At 40.0% G+C, this 18327-nt stretch overlaps 1 protein-coding gene across 3 annotated transcripts in view; it reads right to left on the bottom strand.

Annotated features, from left to right (window-relative positions):
* Nucleotides 1–17909, bottom strand: part of KIF5A (kinesin family member 5A) — a 232420-nt gene extending 214511 nt beyond the window's left edge. For 2 of the 3 annotated variants that reach the window (XM_077483606.1, XM_077483607.1), the window contains exon 1: nucleotides 17343–17909. In XM_077483606.1, coding sequence (XP_077339732.1) covers nucleotides 17343–17468 — 126 coding nt within the window. In that variant the 5' untranslated portion in view covers nucleotides 17469–17909. The remainder of the gene's footprint in view (nucleotides 1–17342) is intronic. The other variant, XM_077483608.1, reaches the window with a different exon arrangement.
* Nucleotides 17910–18327: the final 418 nt, after the last annotated feature.

Genomic DNA, 18327 nt, shown 5'->3' with positions numbered 1-18327 from the left:
CCCCGAGCCCACCCTATTTTGAAGCATATTAGAGCCTTTGGCTCTAATCACATGCTTCAAAATACACACACCCCCGCCTATCCCTGCCATAGTACTTCATGTGTCCAGCATCCTGAAAGGGGCCGAGCACATAAATAGGGAGGGCGGGGTAGGTGTCAGGGAGTGCAGCGCCCATGCACCCACAATGCCCAGGCCACCACTGAGGTCATTAGTTAATAGGCTGGTTTGATACCATTATGTGTATTGGAAACATTGTACTATGGATTGTTAGGTGTCATTAGCAAAGTCTAAATAAAAGGTTCCCAGAGATCTTTATATAAGGACCCATTCTATGAGAAACACAATAGACAGTTTATCTAAAAACAAAGAGAGAATCGTTGGATTTGGTGTAAATCAATATATGCAGGATGGTTTTCCTTGCCAAAAAATGTAAACAGCGCACAGTCATTTGTAGCCTCTGTTAATGAAATTCCTGGAATATCTATCAAGCCAAATAGTTTACTAGGTGTATCAAAGCATAATGCACCTGCTATTTTTTATTTTTTTTAATAGATGGCTGATGTGTTGATCCCAAATAAAGATGTAAGTCAGAATCTACATGCTTGTTTTGGATCGGAGAGCGAATAGGTACTGAAACCATAGCTATTAATTGCACAGGTTTAGTTCAGTCTTAGAAACTAAAAATGTTAGGCTATTGCCATTTCATAAATGAAAGAATTTTAATTAGACTGGCAACATTATATTACATTGCAACATTTTTTAGTACAAAATCCCTTTATAAAATTTGATCAGTGGAGTTGAATCCCACTGGCTTTGGTACGCCAACCAGCAATAGATTATATTGACATTTTCCCAACAGTGAATAACAAGGGATGCAGGGAAAAACAAATCTTATGGGGAAAGATAATTAACGTGAGCCTCTGCAGCTGAAAATTTGAATATTTCTTGGAACATGATACACACTGAGTGCTCATTTATCTAAACGGTGACTACAGCGAGAGAGGAAAACATTTTCCATTTAATAACTTGGATGGTAAAGATACAAAATAATTAACTTTGCTTCATCAGCTGTTTTAGATACAGCAAGGTCACAGAAGCCCAAACACAAATAGAAACAAATACACCATGACCAAGAAATTCACAGGATCTTAAGGATGCCTCTTGTGTGTATCCTTCCAGTAGCTTCTATGTATAAATGGAATTCCTGTGTTATTAGATTGCAAGAACCCTAAAACCTGTGCTCTGGGCACATACAGAAATATGGCAAAATACCCAGTGAAAACGGGAAGCTTTGATAATAATAGGATTAATATTTAATATAATACAAGCTAAAGGCTTTAAAGTATGGGTCTCAAATTGGCGGCCCTCCAGCTGTTGTGAAACTACATTTCCCATCATGCCTCTGTCTGTGGGAGTCATGCTTGTAACTGTCAGCCTTGCAATGCCTCATGGGACTTTTAGGTTCGCAACAGCTGGAGGGCCTCCAGTTTGAGACCCCATTTAAGCAAAGAACAAAGGAACAATACATGAAATTGTACTTGCTTCTAACTAAAACCGTTCTTCTGTACAAACAAATGGATCACAATACTCTTTTAAAAAAATACTAATTAAAAAAAAAAAAACATAGGTCAGATTCATAAATGTGTGAACAGGGAAAAATCTAAAAGTCAATGTCATCTATAGTGGCTTCCTGCTATGAATATATTTAAATCTGTGATGCAAGGACAACACTTATGGCACTGGTAAGCATCCCTAGAGCTAGCGGAAATACAAAAAAATGGATCACAATACTCTTTTAAAAAAACACTAATTAAAAAAAAAAACATAGTTCAGTTTCATAAATGTGTGAACAGGGAAAATCTAAAAGTCAATGTCATCTATAGAGGCTTCCTGCTATGAATATATTTAAATCTGTGATGCAAGGACAACACTTATGGTACTGGTAAGCATCCCTAGAGCTAGCGGAAATAGCCGTGAAATAATTAGTTTCAGTTCTACATTATCTCTCAGTTCCTACATTTTCCAAAATAATCAATTTATCATTGACTGGCAGGCACATTGTTTCACATATTAAAGAGAAATGTAATTATGTTTACAATGGTTTATGTAGCTATGAAAAATAGAAATTTGCTACATAGACCATCTACTAGAACACTGTTCTAGTAGATGGTCTAGGTAGCAAATTTAGATTTTAATTTTATGTAAATAAAAGCCAAAAAACAAAAAAAAAAAAAAAAACACACAACTGGAATTATCATGCATAAAATGGTATCATATCAGAAAAACTATACACGTTTCTGTGAAAAAATGCTGTTTATGGTGAATACATGTCTATGCGATGAACATGTAAGCCCCAGGAACATATTTATTAAAGAAGGTGAATCTTGGCCATTTGCAAATACTAGATTTGCCTGCGTTCACTAACCATTTGCCCAGAAGATTTATGTTATTACATAAAACTGCAGCAGAAGTAGAGGTCAAACACAAATGAAGATTTCAGGCTTAAAATCCTCATCTGCAGCAGCACTGTGACAATCTAATTTCCTATTTTTTTTTTAGAAAGGGAAAGAATAGGTACTTGCCCATATATGGCTAGATATTTGCTGTGCCATCTCGAGTGAAGTAAATCTGTTTCATACTTTATGAGGGTTCAAGAAGGTTTTTCAAATTAGTTGCTCCCACATTAAAGTGGATGTAAACCCAATGTCATCCTTTCTAAACTACTGCCATATGGGGTTATCTATAAGGATATACATGCCTCCTGCATGTATCTTTACCTGTCAAATGTCTCCCCTCTGTCTGTTATGAGACCCGAAAAACTGCAGATTCTGTGGGTGGGTCTGTTGTCTGGACCTCGGTGGGTGGAGTCGGGATGTCAGTAGACTCCCCGCCCACCTCTACACTCCCCTTATCAATATGCATTTTCTCCTGCGTATTTCTAAACTTCTGCTATGATCTCTAACATCCAGCGAAAAGACCTTATAGATGTGCTGCAAACCCGATCTAACTCCCCCACCTTAAAGATAAGTGCACAATATATACTTGGGGGTTACGCCTTCTTCTAGTGATCCTCTCCAATTATAAAAATACTTTAACCAAATGTGTACGGGCCAAGTGGAGGGAGGAGAGCACCACCTGCGGAACATCATTGGCTTGCCCTTTTCCATGCAATTCTCATATGGCTGGATAAGCTTGGTGTTGGCTAACAGACACACTGAAATGTGAAACTAGCCAACAAATATAATAATTTGCTTATGATATCAGAATCTCATTTAAAAAAAAGTTCTTTAAAACTAAAATTTTAAATACCCCAAAGCCTTTTTATTCAGATTCAAGGCTACACATACTCTTTAAATTATCTAATGCCCTTTATCAAACGCTCTTAAGATTGACACTTGAAAATAGTAATTTAGTTAAAATGCAATTATGTTAAGATCTTAAGTGTAAAACATTTAATTCATAATAATGGTAATGGTTTTCATTAAAATATCATTAGAATTCCAACATTCAAAGCATATCTAAGTAGGAAATAATTATATATTCTGCAGATGACTCAGGTCAAATGCCAAAGGACAAATATGCTTGCATTTAACCTGCTGTATATAATGTAAATAGTATTAATATTCCAAGTCTCTTTGTCTGTCTGTCTATTTTACACAATAATGTCCAATGTACATATAGTGAATTTGATCTGGAACATGTTCAGATAGTAATTGCTGCATTGTGTTAAACCTTATTCATCATTGTCACATTTGAGTTATCCTGGTTATCAAAACTAGACTTTAATGAAATAGTGCTGGAATACAGTATATACCAGCCAATTTGTATCTAAATTAATAAAAAAAGAACTATGTTTATATAATGACACAATTACCACACAGTACCGGAGACTCCGTTTTTATGACTGTAGGTTACAGTGCATTTTCCTGAAACTTACATAAGTGGCCCAAAAAAAAAAACACACACCAAGGCATAATTATTTGCAATAACCATAGCCTTTGACTGTGATTACGCTATCCCCCTCTAGGCATCCCCCTTTAGGGACATATTTCTGCATTTAGGAAGAGTTCATCTGACCCTGTTTCAAGTGGCCCAATTCAACATTTACACACGTTGGTGCTTCCATGCCATAAAAATGATGACTGCATCTTGACACATTATACCCATAATGATATCAACTTTGCACACAAGGCAGCTTTCTAAAGTTTGGTGACGAGTGCATCTGCCTATCATCATTTCAGAATTTTGCACATACTGATCATCTATAGGGGTAATAAGTGCTCAAATAAAAGGCATGGGAATCTGGGCACTGCCATGGGGGTCACGCACAGGTGCCAAAATAACATAAATACATTTAAAAAAGTATATTTTCCTACACAAAATTGTAATTTCCCCCTAACACCTCCAACACAAAATGGCAACATGGTTGTTGTGAGCAAACAACTTTACAGAAGGGGGTTGGGTTATCCATTACTTCAGATGAATGCCACTTGTCACTCAAATGACCTGTAGCAAATGGTATGCATTGCATTATGGGTTGCTCCTTATCCCTGGCTGTGAAATTGCAAAATTTTCAGCCAAACGTGCTACTTGAATCCCGAGAACTCGTCACAAGTATATGATAGTGGCAAACTCAAATCTGATTCCTACTGATTTTACACTTTTCATTAGAAGGGACTGTTGTATAAAGCAGCATAACTTTGTGGTAACAGTGGTCATTTCCTTGTTCCTTAACCTCTTGTCGACCACTTCACGCACATATACTGCAGCAGAAGGGCACATACAGGCAGAATCACGTACCTGTATGTTGCCCTTTAAGAAGCAGCTTGCGGGAGCGCACGCCGCGAGCTCCGTGAGTATGATTGCAGGTCCCACGGACTCAATGTCTGTGGGGATACCCGCAATCATCTCACGGAGAGGAAAAACAGGAAAAATGCTAATGTAAACAAGCATTTCTCCTTTCGGCCTACTGACACTGATCACCGCTCCCTGTAATCGGGAGTGGTGATCAGTGTGGTGTCACACACAGCCCCTCCCCTCTACAGCTAGAATCACTCCCTAGGACACACTTAACCCCTACAGTGCCACCTAGTGGTTAACCCCTTCACTGCCAGTCACATTTACACAGTAATCAGTGCATTTTTAATTGCACTGATCGCTGTATAAATGTGAATGGTCCCAAAATTGTGCCAAAAGTGTCTGATGTGTCCGCCATAATTTCGCTGTCACAATAAAAATCGCTGATCGCCGCCATTACTAGTAAAAAAAAAAAATTATTAATAAAAATGCCATAAAACTATCCCCTATTTTGTGGACACTATAACTTTTGCGCAAACCAATCAATAAAGGCTTATTGAGATTTTTTTACCAAAAATATGTAGAAGAATACATATTTGGGGCATATTTATTATAGAAAAAAGTAGAAAATAATGCGTTTTTTTTTTCAAAATTTTCGTAAAAATTTTGTTTATAGTGCAAAAAATAAAAACCGCTGAGGTGATCAAATACCACCAAAAGAAAGCTCTATTTGTGAGAAAAAAAGTACGGCAATTTTGTTTGGGAGCCACGTCGCACGACCGCGTAATTGTCAGTCAGACAGAGTGCCGAATCACAAAAAGTGCTCTGGTTTTTGGCCAGCCAAATGGTCCGGGGCTTAAGTGGTTAAAGCGGAGCTTCACCCAAAAGGTAAAGCTCCGGTTGTCTGCCTCCTCCCCCCTCCGCTGCCACCTGTGGCACCTTTTGGGGGGAGTGGTACCCGGTTTTGACAGGTTCCCACTTCCGGCTGACTTCACCACAGCAAACTTAGTCAGAAGTTCAGCCCCCCTCCTTCCTCCCCCCTCTGTCAGACCTTTCACAAAGTACAGAGTGCAGAGCGCATGCACAGTAGGGAACCAGCTACACCGCTTCAATGCCAGTTTCTCTTAGCCAATATGGCGATGGCAGCACCTTGAAAGTCGACTGAAAAATCAGTTCAGGTGAAGACACCGCTGGATTCGTGGGCTGGTAAGTGTCCTAATGTTAAGTCAGCAGCTACATTATTTGTAGGTGCTGACTTTTAATTTAATATATATCAGTCATTCCCTATAAAAGTATAGTTAGTCCCCATTAAAACAGAAGCATGGCCAAAGCTTGTTTGGCCATATTTTTCTTGTGGGTCACAGGAGGGCAATTACTTTTACTCTCTTGTGACCGAGAGTCAGTCAATAGTGGGCTCTTGCTCCAAGCTCTGGAAGAATACTGACCATATTGTCAGGATTTACCCAGCTACCTGATCAACAGCTGGCTTGGCTGAAGCAAGCTGAACTTGCCCCCCTCTCCAGCCCAGTGCTCCAGTGAGGACTGGAGGAACAGACTGGAGAGTGATGACTGACAGTCACCTCTCACTGCTCAAAGCGGACTGAGAACTAAGTAGTCAGTGTTCATGTGATCACTCAGTTCTCAGTCTTAGGGCCAACATGGGACAGCTACAGCATCACAATGATGCTACAACATAGGGGTTAGTATGAAGGTTTGTTTTTTATATACCCCAAACTTCTCCTTTAATTATATTTTAATTTGGTCAGATGAAGGTAAGGATTAGGACAGTACAGGAAGCAAAGGGACACTTCCCTTTTATTGGTTGAACTAGATGAACTTCTTTTGTTTTCAAATATCATTTTTATTGAACAACAATAAAGGGAAAGACCCCTTTATTATAACAATGATAGGAAGATACTTGAGAATATAAACATGTAGTTCAGAGATAGAGCAGAGAGAGCACAGTAGGGGGAAGGAAAGAGGGAGGGGGAAGGGGAAGTGAAGTAGGTAAGGAGACGACTGTGGCTCAGGACCATAGCAGTAGCTCATAAGTGATCTATGATCCAAGCAGGGTTTTCCCCTTATTGGAGAGAAAAAAAATGTTCCAAAGGCTCCAGGTCTTTGTGTATTTCTCCCTGTTATATTGCGCAGCAAGAACCAAATCCTCCATCCTGTTTATATCCTCCACTTTCCGCAGCCAACTCGCATTTGTCAGAGGGCGTTGCTGTTTCCAGTAAAGAGGTATACAGGACTTAGCAGCATTTAGCAAGTGCCATACAAAAGATTTTTTGTAGGTATTAGCAGGGATTTTTGAAAGGTGTAGTAGGAAATATGCTGCATCATCTGGTATCTTGTATTCTGTGAATTTCTGCATAATGCAAAGCACATCTCCCCAGATATTTTCCAATCTAGGGCAAGACCAGAAGATGTGCAACAGCGACCCCTCATCTCCCCCACAACACCAGCCAACGGTCTGAAGTGGCAGGGAAACACCTGTGTAGTCTCGAGGGCGTGATGTACCATCTGGTCAATATTTTGAAATTTGTTTCCTGTATTTTGGTACAGAGGGATGATTTAAGGGCAAATCTGATGATGCACTGTTTTTGTGTTGCAGAGAATTTACGTCTGAGATCCATTTCCCATCTCTCCAGACAGGGTAGATGTGGTTGTTCTGAGGGTGTGTTCAAAAAGGAATACGTTTTAGCCCTTGTACACACGGTCGGATATTCCGATGGACAATGTCCGATAGGACCGTGTTGTCGGATAATCCGACCGTGTGTGGGCTCCATTGGACTGTTTCCGTCGGAATATCCGACGGGCCAAGTTTTCCAGCTGGGCTATAAAATTTTCCGTCAACATGATCCGATCGGACTTTGTCCGATTGTGTGTAGAGAATTCTGATCGGACAAAGTGGCACGCATGCTCCGATCAAATTCCTAGACCAAAGCTATTGGCTACTAGCCTGAAAGTAGTCCCGTCGTAACTAAATAAGGTCATCACGTTCTGAACGATCGGATTTTCCGACAACTTTGTCCGACCGTGTGTATGCAACAGTTTCGGACAAAATCAGTCGGACAAAATCCGTCGGACAAAATCCAACGGATTTGGTTGTCAGAATGTCCGACCGTGTGTACAAGGGCTTAGAGAGAACTTGGGGTAAAGGCTCAGTCCCATCACAATACTCTTCAAATGTCATCAATTGAGGGTCGGTGATAGAGTGTAGGAAGTGGTGCAATTATGCTGCTTTCCAAAATGAAAGTTGAGTTACACAAGGATATAAATTCTGTAGGTTGAAGGCCTGGCAAAAATTTTGGATGTCCGAGAAATGGAGATAATGGTGTTTGTTTCGTCATGAGAGAGGCTTGCATGGCGACTTGGGAGCTTTGCCTCAACATGGTCTCTATCAGTGGGTGAGATTTAATCTCTTGAGGTAGAGAATCATAGCACCATAGAGCACTCTTCAAGGGTATTTTGGTTTGAGTTTGTTCTATTTGTACCCAAAGTTTGGATACTGCATGGCGTCGCCAATCCAGCACTCTGCCCAGATGTATAGCCTGGTAATACTTCCGGATATCTGGCAATGCCAGTCCCCTGTTTTGTTTTGGTAGAGATATTTAGGTCCAAGGAAGGTGTGTTTTTTTGTGAGCACAAACAAAGCAGGTGAAGAGGGCTTGTACTCGCTTAAAAATGAAAGGGGTATTTGTATGGGTAAAGCCTGAAACAGATAGAGGAACTTCGGTAAGGTAGCACATTTTTATTAGGTTGCAGCCGCCAAACCAGGAGTGTAGTCCTTTATGTCAGCTCTCTATAAGAATACAGGTTTTAAATAATAGAGGTGGGAAGATGAGATTGTATGTACGTGAAAGGTCGGCCGGATGTATAGATGTGTATTTTTTCAACCTGATGTAACTTCCTGAATAGGAGGATCGATTTTGTAAATGCTCACATAGACCAGGAGCATTGCTCAAATTCATGAATTAAATTCAAAATGTAGCAAAGACAAAATTTAATTTGCAAAACAATCTCAAGAGGACCTGCTGTTTCCAAGGAAATACAACAAAAAAAGACACAGTTGCACAAATATCACAGTTATATTTTTAATCACCACCATATATCTCCATCAGCCACCACACTCATCTGAAAAGCTGAACCAAACTCACCTTTGGCTATGCCTCCATGCAGCATTTGATGGCCTTACCAGTGAGCAAGATAGCTGATGGATATATGCAGTGGTGGTTAAAAGCACAGCCATTACACTTGTGCAAGGACTATTTATTGAGTCTAGGTGCGGGCTATATATAGCCTTTGCTGGCTGGGTTGTTTTACAAGTACTGTGTTTTAAATCATTCTGTAAAAAAGCAAAGCTGGTAAAGCACAGCCACTTAATGGCTATTACCGCTATACCATTAAAGTAAATAAGGATCTGCAGAATTGCATTTCACATGTGCTTCAACCCCACATCAAATGCAGGAAAACACTCTTTAACTTGAGCACTGAACCAGGCAGAGGTTCTAACCCTTCTCCACTGTACCTAAAACTAAAAAAATATGACTTTAATGAAGGTTAATTTCAGGTTGGTTGCCAAAAGGTTACTGCCCTTTACTAAGCACTGCTATTGAATATATGAAGATAATGCGCAACAAACTTTTATTTGCTATGTGTAAAAAAAAAAAGGTTTTATTACGATATCTAGCTAGTTTACAGCAGTAAGCAAGCAGCATTATAATTTATGAAATTAAGCTTTATTTAGAGGCAACATTCAGTGTGTTATTCTCTAGGGGCGGCTAAAGATAGGCATTTGTTCAAGGCCAAATTTGAAGCCAGTAACCCCTGGTGACTGTGGTCTCACATCTCCTGGTAATGTTCAGTGTCATCTGAAGATTACATATTAATCGGGTAGAAATTAGTAAAACTCAAAACTAATTCTTGCTTGACTGAATTACATTAAAATTGTCAGCACAGTCGCAAATGTATTTCTGCATAGTAAATACAAATAATGTCAAGTACAGCAAATCTTATTGTATAATCCTCTGTACAATTTCCCCTCACTATGCTTTGGGTTTTAAAATAAATGTAAATGCTTAAATTTCATTAATGTTATGTTTCTGAATACTTTTACAATATTTATTTTAAATGTTATCTATATATCCATACAAAAATCATAATAATGACTTCAAACACTTTACCATGTCCAGTGAATAGACACACAGATGTAATTAGTTGAGATGCTGCCCCAGGATCGCCAACTGAGCTCTACATTAATATGCATGTATATTTAATACTAATTTTCCTCCTGCAATGGCCTCCTCCTGTATTATTATTATAATGGACTGTCTTAATTCAATGCCCATTAAACATACCGCAATGAACCACCATGGTGTAGTTGGGTCCTAATCTACAGCTGAGAGTATATTAGCATTTAAAGCACCGTACAAAGTGTTAATTCCTCTAATGTTTTTATTCATGCTATACTGTACATGTGCACATATACATAAGTAAGCAGTAATCCATATTCAGAAAATACACTTTGATCCACAAACATAATAACGTATTATTTTATGTATGAGCTTGTATATAGTGTAGAGGAGATGGCATGTGCCGAACCCAGCTGTTTTACACACAAATGGGGCTTTAGGCAAAGTAGTAGCTATGACCCACTTATCCCATCCATTGACAATAAAAAGAATTGCAATAGGTAATGAGAAGCCATCCTATTTGCACTGTTTGCCCCTTTCCATCCATCAGACCCCAGCTGCCATTAAATATATACCTCCTTGTGAAGTGTTAGGCAGGTGAACAGCTTTGTCCTATTGCATTCCCTGTTTTACCACAAGGAACACAAAGGTTGTAGATGGTCCACTTGGATATCCTCTAGGTCCTGGCCTGCCACCTAGGTTACCTTGTAGATGATCCTGCTTCGATCAAGAGTATATGGGGTACCCACAATCCCCAACAGATGAGGCCTATTGAGGAACTTGCTGGAACTGACTCAGCAATTCCGGAACTTTGAACTAGTTCCTGGGTCATTACCCAAATCCAGCATTTCTCAAGGGATGGCCTGCAATAATTGTAAAGATGTAGTGTGTGATGTAATTTTCCTGCGCTCTCTACTCACTGGCTGCCTGGAAAGGAAGGGAGGGGTGCTGTGCGGTAGCAGACATGGACCAGGGAGTGGGGGATGAGCTGCACCCTCCTCATCACCATAGCAGCAGATATGCCTCTGAATTGCAGGCCTTGCTAGCAGCTGGTGAACGTAAGGGGAGCCGAGGTATTTGGAGAAGGAGAATGCAAGCCAAGCTTGGTTTACTCCAGTCTGGAGGGTGTGCACAGAATGCCTTACAGCAGTGTGAGTTAGTGTACACAGGCTGGGACATATAGTTTCACCCTGTACTGGAGATAGTAACTTCACAAAGGAGTGGCGGCAGCAGGGCTGCAGAATGGAACATGCCATTCTGATTGTCACTGTTATTGTCACTATTGCCTCAATTGTGCTTCTGTTACTCTCATGTGATTGCCAGTTTTTTGCTTACCGTATGTATTGTCACTATTGCCACAAGGCTTAACTTTTAAGCTCCTCCCATTTGTTTAAAGTTTAGGTATAGCAGTTTTTACATAGTTACATTGGTCCACCTTGTAAGTATGTATGTGCCATACCTGTGGGATCTCCATGGAAGCTGGAAATCACTAGTAGATACCACTACTCCAGTGATCTCCAATAGCTTCCAGATCACCTTCTGAGCAGCTGTCATGCTGTTTACTGAACTCAAAGGGTTTCCCACTCAGTGGGGGTGCCATTTAGAGAACACTTTGCAATTTCTCAAAGTGACTACCCCACCTCTCTACCTTGCCCAATCAGAGAAAATTCTGCATTGATCACTGTAGTAGCGGTGTCTACTAAAGTGATTTCCAGATTCAACAGATATCCCAAAGGTACAATACATACATATTTACATTGCTCCAAGATGGACTAACATAGCTGTGTAAAAATTGTCATTCCTAATCCTCAGCTTTAAAGCAGAGCTGAAGGCAAAAAAGTTACAAATTGGGAACGGGCAAGCTTTTTTTGCAGAAGAGACATGAAATTACCTTGCACTTACCTGCCTGTTTGCAATCCCCTCTAGAATGTACACAGAGGTGTGAATGGACAGCTCAGTTTATATTCCAGCACACTCCATCTGTGCCGGTATTCCTACACATGGGTGAGAGGGACATCATCCTGCACTGGCCAATCAAGATGACAAAGGCCAGCACCTGGAAGAAGCCAGGGAGAAGATTCTGATGCTGGCAAGGGACCTCATAGGTGTCAGACTGTTGAAGCATAAGTACTTGGGCCTTTAGTAGCATTTTAAGTGCAGTTTGGCCCTACCCACACTTCCCCTTTACACTGCTCCCATTCTCAGCAGTTACTATTTGTATGCATATTGAAGAAAGTAGTGACTGGGCAGGTTGGATATATATGGCTGATTATTTTTGTTTTCCCTTGATAAAATGGCACTGGGAGGTGTCACACATGTCCCCTTCTCCTCTGCTAATGGTAAACATAAACAGCTGTCTATGCCAAGCATTCATGTTTAGTAGCTATCCAGCAGATTCAGCTCTGTTCAGTGAAGACACAGATCATGTTTTTGTACCAACAGTAGGTCAGTAACAACATGTAATGGTACCCCATAGCAAAAACCATTAATGGGCCCCTCTGTTTCTCTTATCTCCACCTCTAAGGCAATTCTTCCTGCAATTCAGAATACTAATTTCTTTCATAGCAATCATACATAGGTTTCCAAATGATATACATACATTTTATCTAAATGTTTCGGCCAAATTCTATTGTCATTTGTATATTTTACTGTGTAGCTAGACAGCCATGGATGGCATGGACTATAATGGCACTGGTAGGCCAGTGTCTAGAGAAAGATAGGGCAGCAGCAAGCTTCAAAAGATGCACAAGATGTGATTGCTATATGTTATTTTCTTTACCACTTTTGAACCTCTAGATAGTTGTGGCTTAATGAAGAAGAAGTCTAGGGGGCAAGGGGCGAAGGCAATGGTGAGACAAATCAGAAGACTTTATAATTCAGGAGATATTAAGTAATTTCTTCTTTCTCTTGTATAATGTATAATTAAGACAGCATGTAGCCTTCAATAATATATTATAGCAGTAGATTTTACTAAAATATTCACCTGATACAAGTGGCAGGGAGTCATAATTTTTGTGCGCCCAGGGTAGCACAATGTCTGAATACAGGCATGCAGACAATCCCTATGTTTCTGGGCCCCATAGAAGTCGCGTGGTCTGCGATAGCTGCAACTTTGGACTACAAAATGTTCCTGTGACAAACAGATCTCCTAACTATCTGACACTCTGTGCTTAGCATATTTGGTACAGATATTTATATGATACCAACAATTTCACAGCACTTTACATATGAGTCCCTATCTCATGTATACGCACACGAAGCCTGGCCCAGACACGGAGAAAATTTCTTTCCTGCAATCACAGATTGCAGAAAAGAAATTTGCTCAATTCCCCCATCAACACAGACAGTCTTGGACCCCTTCTCTTCTCTATCTACACCTCCTCCCTTGGTCACTTGATAACCGCCCGCAGTTTCCAATACCACTTATATGACGATGACACCCAAATCTATCTGTCTACTCCCCACCTCACATTACTAACTTAATAACTAACATATCAGCATGGATGTTGCACTACTTCCTTAAACTAAATCTCTCTAAAACTGAGCTATTAATATTCCCCCCCCCCCGCCCATGGCCCCCTCCTTGACTTTTCCATAAAAATCAACAATGCAACTATCAGTCCCTCCCCTCACGCCAGGGTACTAGGTGTAATCCTAGACTACAAGTCCATAACATCTCTAAAATTCGCCCTTTTTAACAAATGAAACCACCAAGCTCCTCATTCACTCCCTCGTTATCTCTCACCTTGACTATTGCAACCCCCTTCTCATTGGCTCTCCATAGGCTATCCCCTCTTCAGTCTATCATGAATGCTGCTGCCAGACTTATCCACCTTACCAACCGCTCAGTGTCTGCCAGCCCTCTCCTCCAATCCCTACACTGGCTCCCAATCACCCAGTGAATTAAATTAAAAATACTAACCACAACATACAAAGCCATTCACAACTCTGCCCCGAGCTACATCACCAATATTGTCTCCAAATATCACACAAATCGTCCTCTCCACTCTTCTCAAGACCTCCTACTCTCTCTCTTGTCTCCTCCTCCCATGCCCGTCTCAGGGATTTCTCTAGAGCCTCTCCCATCCTCTGGAACTTGCTACCTCCAGTAGTCTGGCTATCCCCTACTCTTGCTACCTTAAGGCGATCCCTAAAAACTCATGTCTTCAGGAAAGCCTATTACACATCCAACTAATCTTTTACTACTTCCATGAGCTCATTCCCCGCAGTTACAACTTTTTGTACCACCTGCCCCACCCTACTAGATTGTAAGCTCTTCTGAGCAGGGCCCTCTTAATCCTCTTGTATTTTATTGTATTGTAACTGTATTGTCTCCTTTTTATATTGTAAAGCGCTGCTCAAACTATTGGCGCTATATAAATCCTGTATAATAATAATAATAGTAATTGGCCTTCCAATGCCAGTTTATCAAGGGAAAACAAAAATAATCAGCCATAAATTTTCAACCTGTCCATTCACTACTTTCCCCACAATGCATGCCTGGGAAACTGCAAGCATGTTTTTGCAGTGTGGGAGAAAGCCAATGTTGGGACTCAAACCAAGGATCCAAGTGCTAACCACTAAGCCTCAGAATAGTAATAACTTTTTTCATTATCTTGCTCTTTTTTCCTTATCTAGTAAATCATTGAGCCCAAATAAGTATGACTTCACTGGCTACACACTTGTTTCAGGATGATGACTCAATAAGTAGTAAACTATGGATAAAGGTAATAACCATAGAGGCAGCACATGCAAAAAACAAATCAGCGTTGGCTCATATTTCCTTTCTGACAGATTCCCTTTGATTGTGACCACCTTGTGTGCCAGGCAATGACATCAACCTAGGCTACACACTGATGTCATCTTAGCTAATTAATGACATTTACCTTCCTCGCAGCCTATGACGCGATGCTAAATATCGATGTTGTGGTTTTAATAAAGGTAAAAAGGTGCAGTTTCATTTTTGAATACATTTTTATATCATAAATATTTAGATGGCAAACATCCTATATCTCACAGTATTGCATAATGAGCAGGAAGTACAATATAGAGTAGATTTAGAACGACTAATGAGATCTATAAATTGTTATTAGTTCTAGTAAACAGAATAAAATGTGGGGCCTTCCTAATCCCAAGAAGGTACTCTAATATGTTACTAACATACTACATTTTGTAAACTTTTTACTACAGGTTCTACAGGACTTCATGTACAGTGCAAACATATGTATATAATATATACTATACGGTGTGTATATATATATATATATATATATATATATATATAAAATATCCAGTTTATATCTTTCTATATACAGTATTTCTATATTTGATATTGATTATTCTTGGCACTGTTTTTCCCCAGGTCTCCACAATGTTATCAAGGTCTTCATGTTATTACATAGTACTTGTAATGTTTCAATGTCATGTCACTGTGACCTTGGGTTAGTCCTGTTATCTCTATGTTTGTATATGTTTTGTAGATCATAAGGAGAGAAATACATTGCATGTTTGTATAATATCATATGTACACATCCGCAGTCGTAGAATGATTGCAAGCGCTTCTGCTGTTGCCATAGACCAGTAAGTAGGAGAATGACCTACATTTGTGGAGTATAGCTGGTAAATAGTGATGTTGCAATTACATAAATACTCTGGAGGCAGGGTGTGACATCATTACCAGAGAGATACATAGTGGGCCATTAATGGCCTCCGTCTAGATCAGGGAAGTGACAAAAAGTGAAGGATAAGACAAATGAGGTAGAAAGTGGCCAGGAAAAAAAAGAAAGGGGGGATTGGTGGAGGATGAAAGGAAATTCCAGCGAGAAATCCATGTATAGAAGAGCAATGAGAAGTGGAAAATGTCTGATGGGTGACTGCTGTACACAGCCAACAACTGGGCTAAAGGAGTCCAAAAATCTAAACACAGACATACTTATCAATGTAATGAGACATTTAGAAAGAAAATGAAAATGAAAGAAAGAAAGAAAGAAAGAAAGAAAGAAAGAAAGAAAGAAAGAAAGAAAGAAAGAAAGAAAGAAAGAAAGAAAGAAAGAAAGAAAGAAAGATAAACAAAATTGTTACATTACCTAAATCGATGGATAGATTAGATGATAGACAGATAGATTGATATAGGAGAATTACATAGACAGAATAAACAGATACACTAGACTGATATGATAGACAGATAGATAGATAGATAGATAGATAGATAGATAGATAGATAGATAGATAGATAGATAGATATATAGATACTATATTGTTACATTACATAAATCGATAGATTGATTGTATAGATGTAATAGATAGATTGGATGGATAGATAGATAGATAGATAGATAGATAGATAGATAGATAGATAGATAGATAGATAGATAGATAGATAGATAGATAGATAGATAGATAGAATTTATTGTTACTTTGTGTAGAGATAGATAGATAGATAGATAGATAGATAGATAGATAGATAGATAGATAGATTATCTTGATACTTTGGATATATAAAGAGATATGATTGATAGATAGATAGATTAGATTAGATTAAAGAGCTGCGCAAACTGCTGGCACTATATAAAGCTTGTATAATAATAAAAATAATAATAGATAGATAGATCAAGAGATACTATATTGTTACATGACATAATTAGACAGATAGATAGAATGTGCAGATATAATAGATAGATAGATAGATACATAGATAGATAGATAGATAGATAGATAGATAGATACTATAGTATATTATTACATTGCATAAATAGATGGATAGATCGATTGTATAGATAGATTGGATAGATAGGATCGATAGATAGATAGTCAAACTACTTTGGCAAAACCAAAACACAAGCCCCTTTTGGTAATTGATTCTCTGTAACAGGATAATTCTATTAAATTATACATATACTTCTTTAAAACCTAGGGAGTGGAGTATCAGCCCCCCCCCCATACAGTAACCTAAACATTGTGTAAGTGAAGAGTAGGGCTCCTTCCATGCTGTAGCGCAATGCAGCCCCAGTGATGGCAGTAGGGAGGGGGACATGGTGCCAGGCCATCTGTGTATATGGTGGTATGTTGTATACAGCACCTACCATAGGGCAGATGTATGGAGAGGACTGTGCCACACCCAGCATAGAATGGACATCCAGGGAGGGGCCACCTTTACTACACTGCATGGCTTTCCCTGTCGGTATACAACACCGCTTTAATAACAATGATGATAATAATAATACATTGCTGCATATTCCAAACCCACACATCCTCCAGTATAGATAAATAAAACAATGAATCCTCCTGTGATCCCCCCAGCACTGCACACCCTTATAATACTACATATTACAGAGGTAGGTGGTCACTCACCCCAACAACCACACAGTCGTCACCCTGAAATAAGGGCAGATACTTGTCCCCTCTTTGGACCTCCGACTGATTTAAAGGGCGGAATCTGCACAGGACCTTGATGCTGCACTCGGTGGTTTCAGCCATGATGGGGAGGTGAGGAGGATGGCAGAGGTGAGGAGGATGGCAGAGGTGAGGACTTTTCTTCCAGCCGGCTGGGGTGATGGATGGATCGGAGTAGGATCTGGAAGGTGGGGTGTTGCTGTGTGGTGGATCCCAGGGGGGACGATCACTAGATCCAGACTAGATCCAGCTGTCAGAGCCAAGCCCTGGATGGTGAGGAAGGATGCTCAGAGGATGCGGAGATACACAGGCTGTGGGTGGAGGAGGGTGGCAGAGGTATCCAGCCGGCTGACAGCTCTCATCTGCATGCGGTGGGCTGTGCTGAGAGGTCCGTGTTGTTGGTCCGGCCAGTGGGCTGATCAATGGACATGGATACACAATGGAAGGTGACTGCTGCAGAGAGGAAGCCACCAGTGCGCACCGCAGCCTCTGTACACTGACTAATCATTCCCTGTACCGCACGGCTCTGCGGATTTAAGGTGGAGCAGCCCTTTAAGGGGGGGAGCAAACCACTGCAACTGCCACTGCTTCCTTAAGGGCGCTTTGGTTTATGGGTTGTCTTGGGTTGGATGACTCGATAGTACATACTAGTAGATTGCAGTAAAAAATATCATCAATTTCTCCATAAGAATAAGGGTGCTTCTGTGTATGGCTTGTCCTGGTTTGCACGACTTGTTAGTATACTGGTAGATCGCAATCATAAATATCACCCATTTCTCCATAATTAAAGTCTATAAGGGTTCTTCTGTTTATGGGTTGTCCTGGTTTGGGTGACTTGTTAGTACATACTAGTAGATTGCAGTAATAAACATCACCAATTTCTCCATAATATGAATAGAGAGGGTTGCTTCTGTTTATGAGTTGTCCTAATTTGGATGATTTG

The sequence above is a fragment of the Lithobates pipiens genome, unplaced genomic scaffold, assembly GCF_037356315.1.
Source record: "Lithobates pipiens isolate NorthernLeopardFrog02 unplaced genomic scaffold, aLitPip1_a1.2 Scaffold_16, whole genome shotgun sequence".
NCBI lineage: Eukaryota > Metazoa > Chordata > Amphibia > Anura > Ranidae > Lithobates > Lithobates pipiens.
Note: the sequence above shows the minus strand (reverse complement) of the source record. Positions and strands in the feature narration are given on the sequence as shown.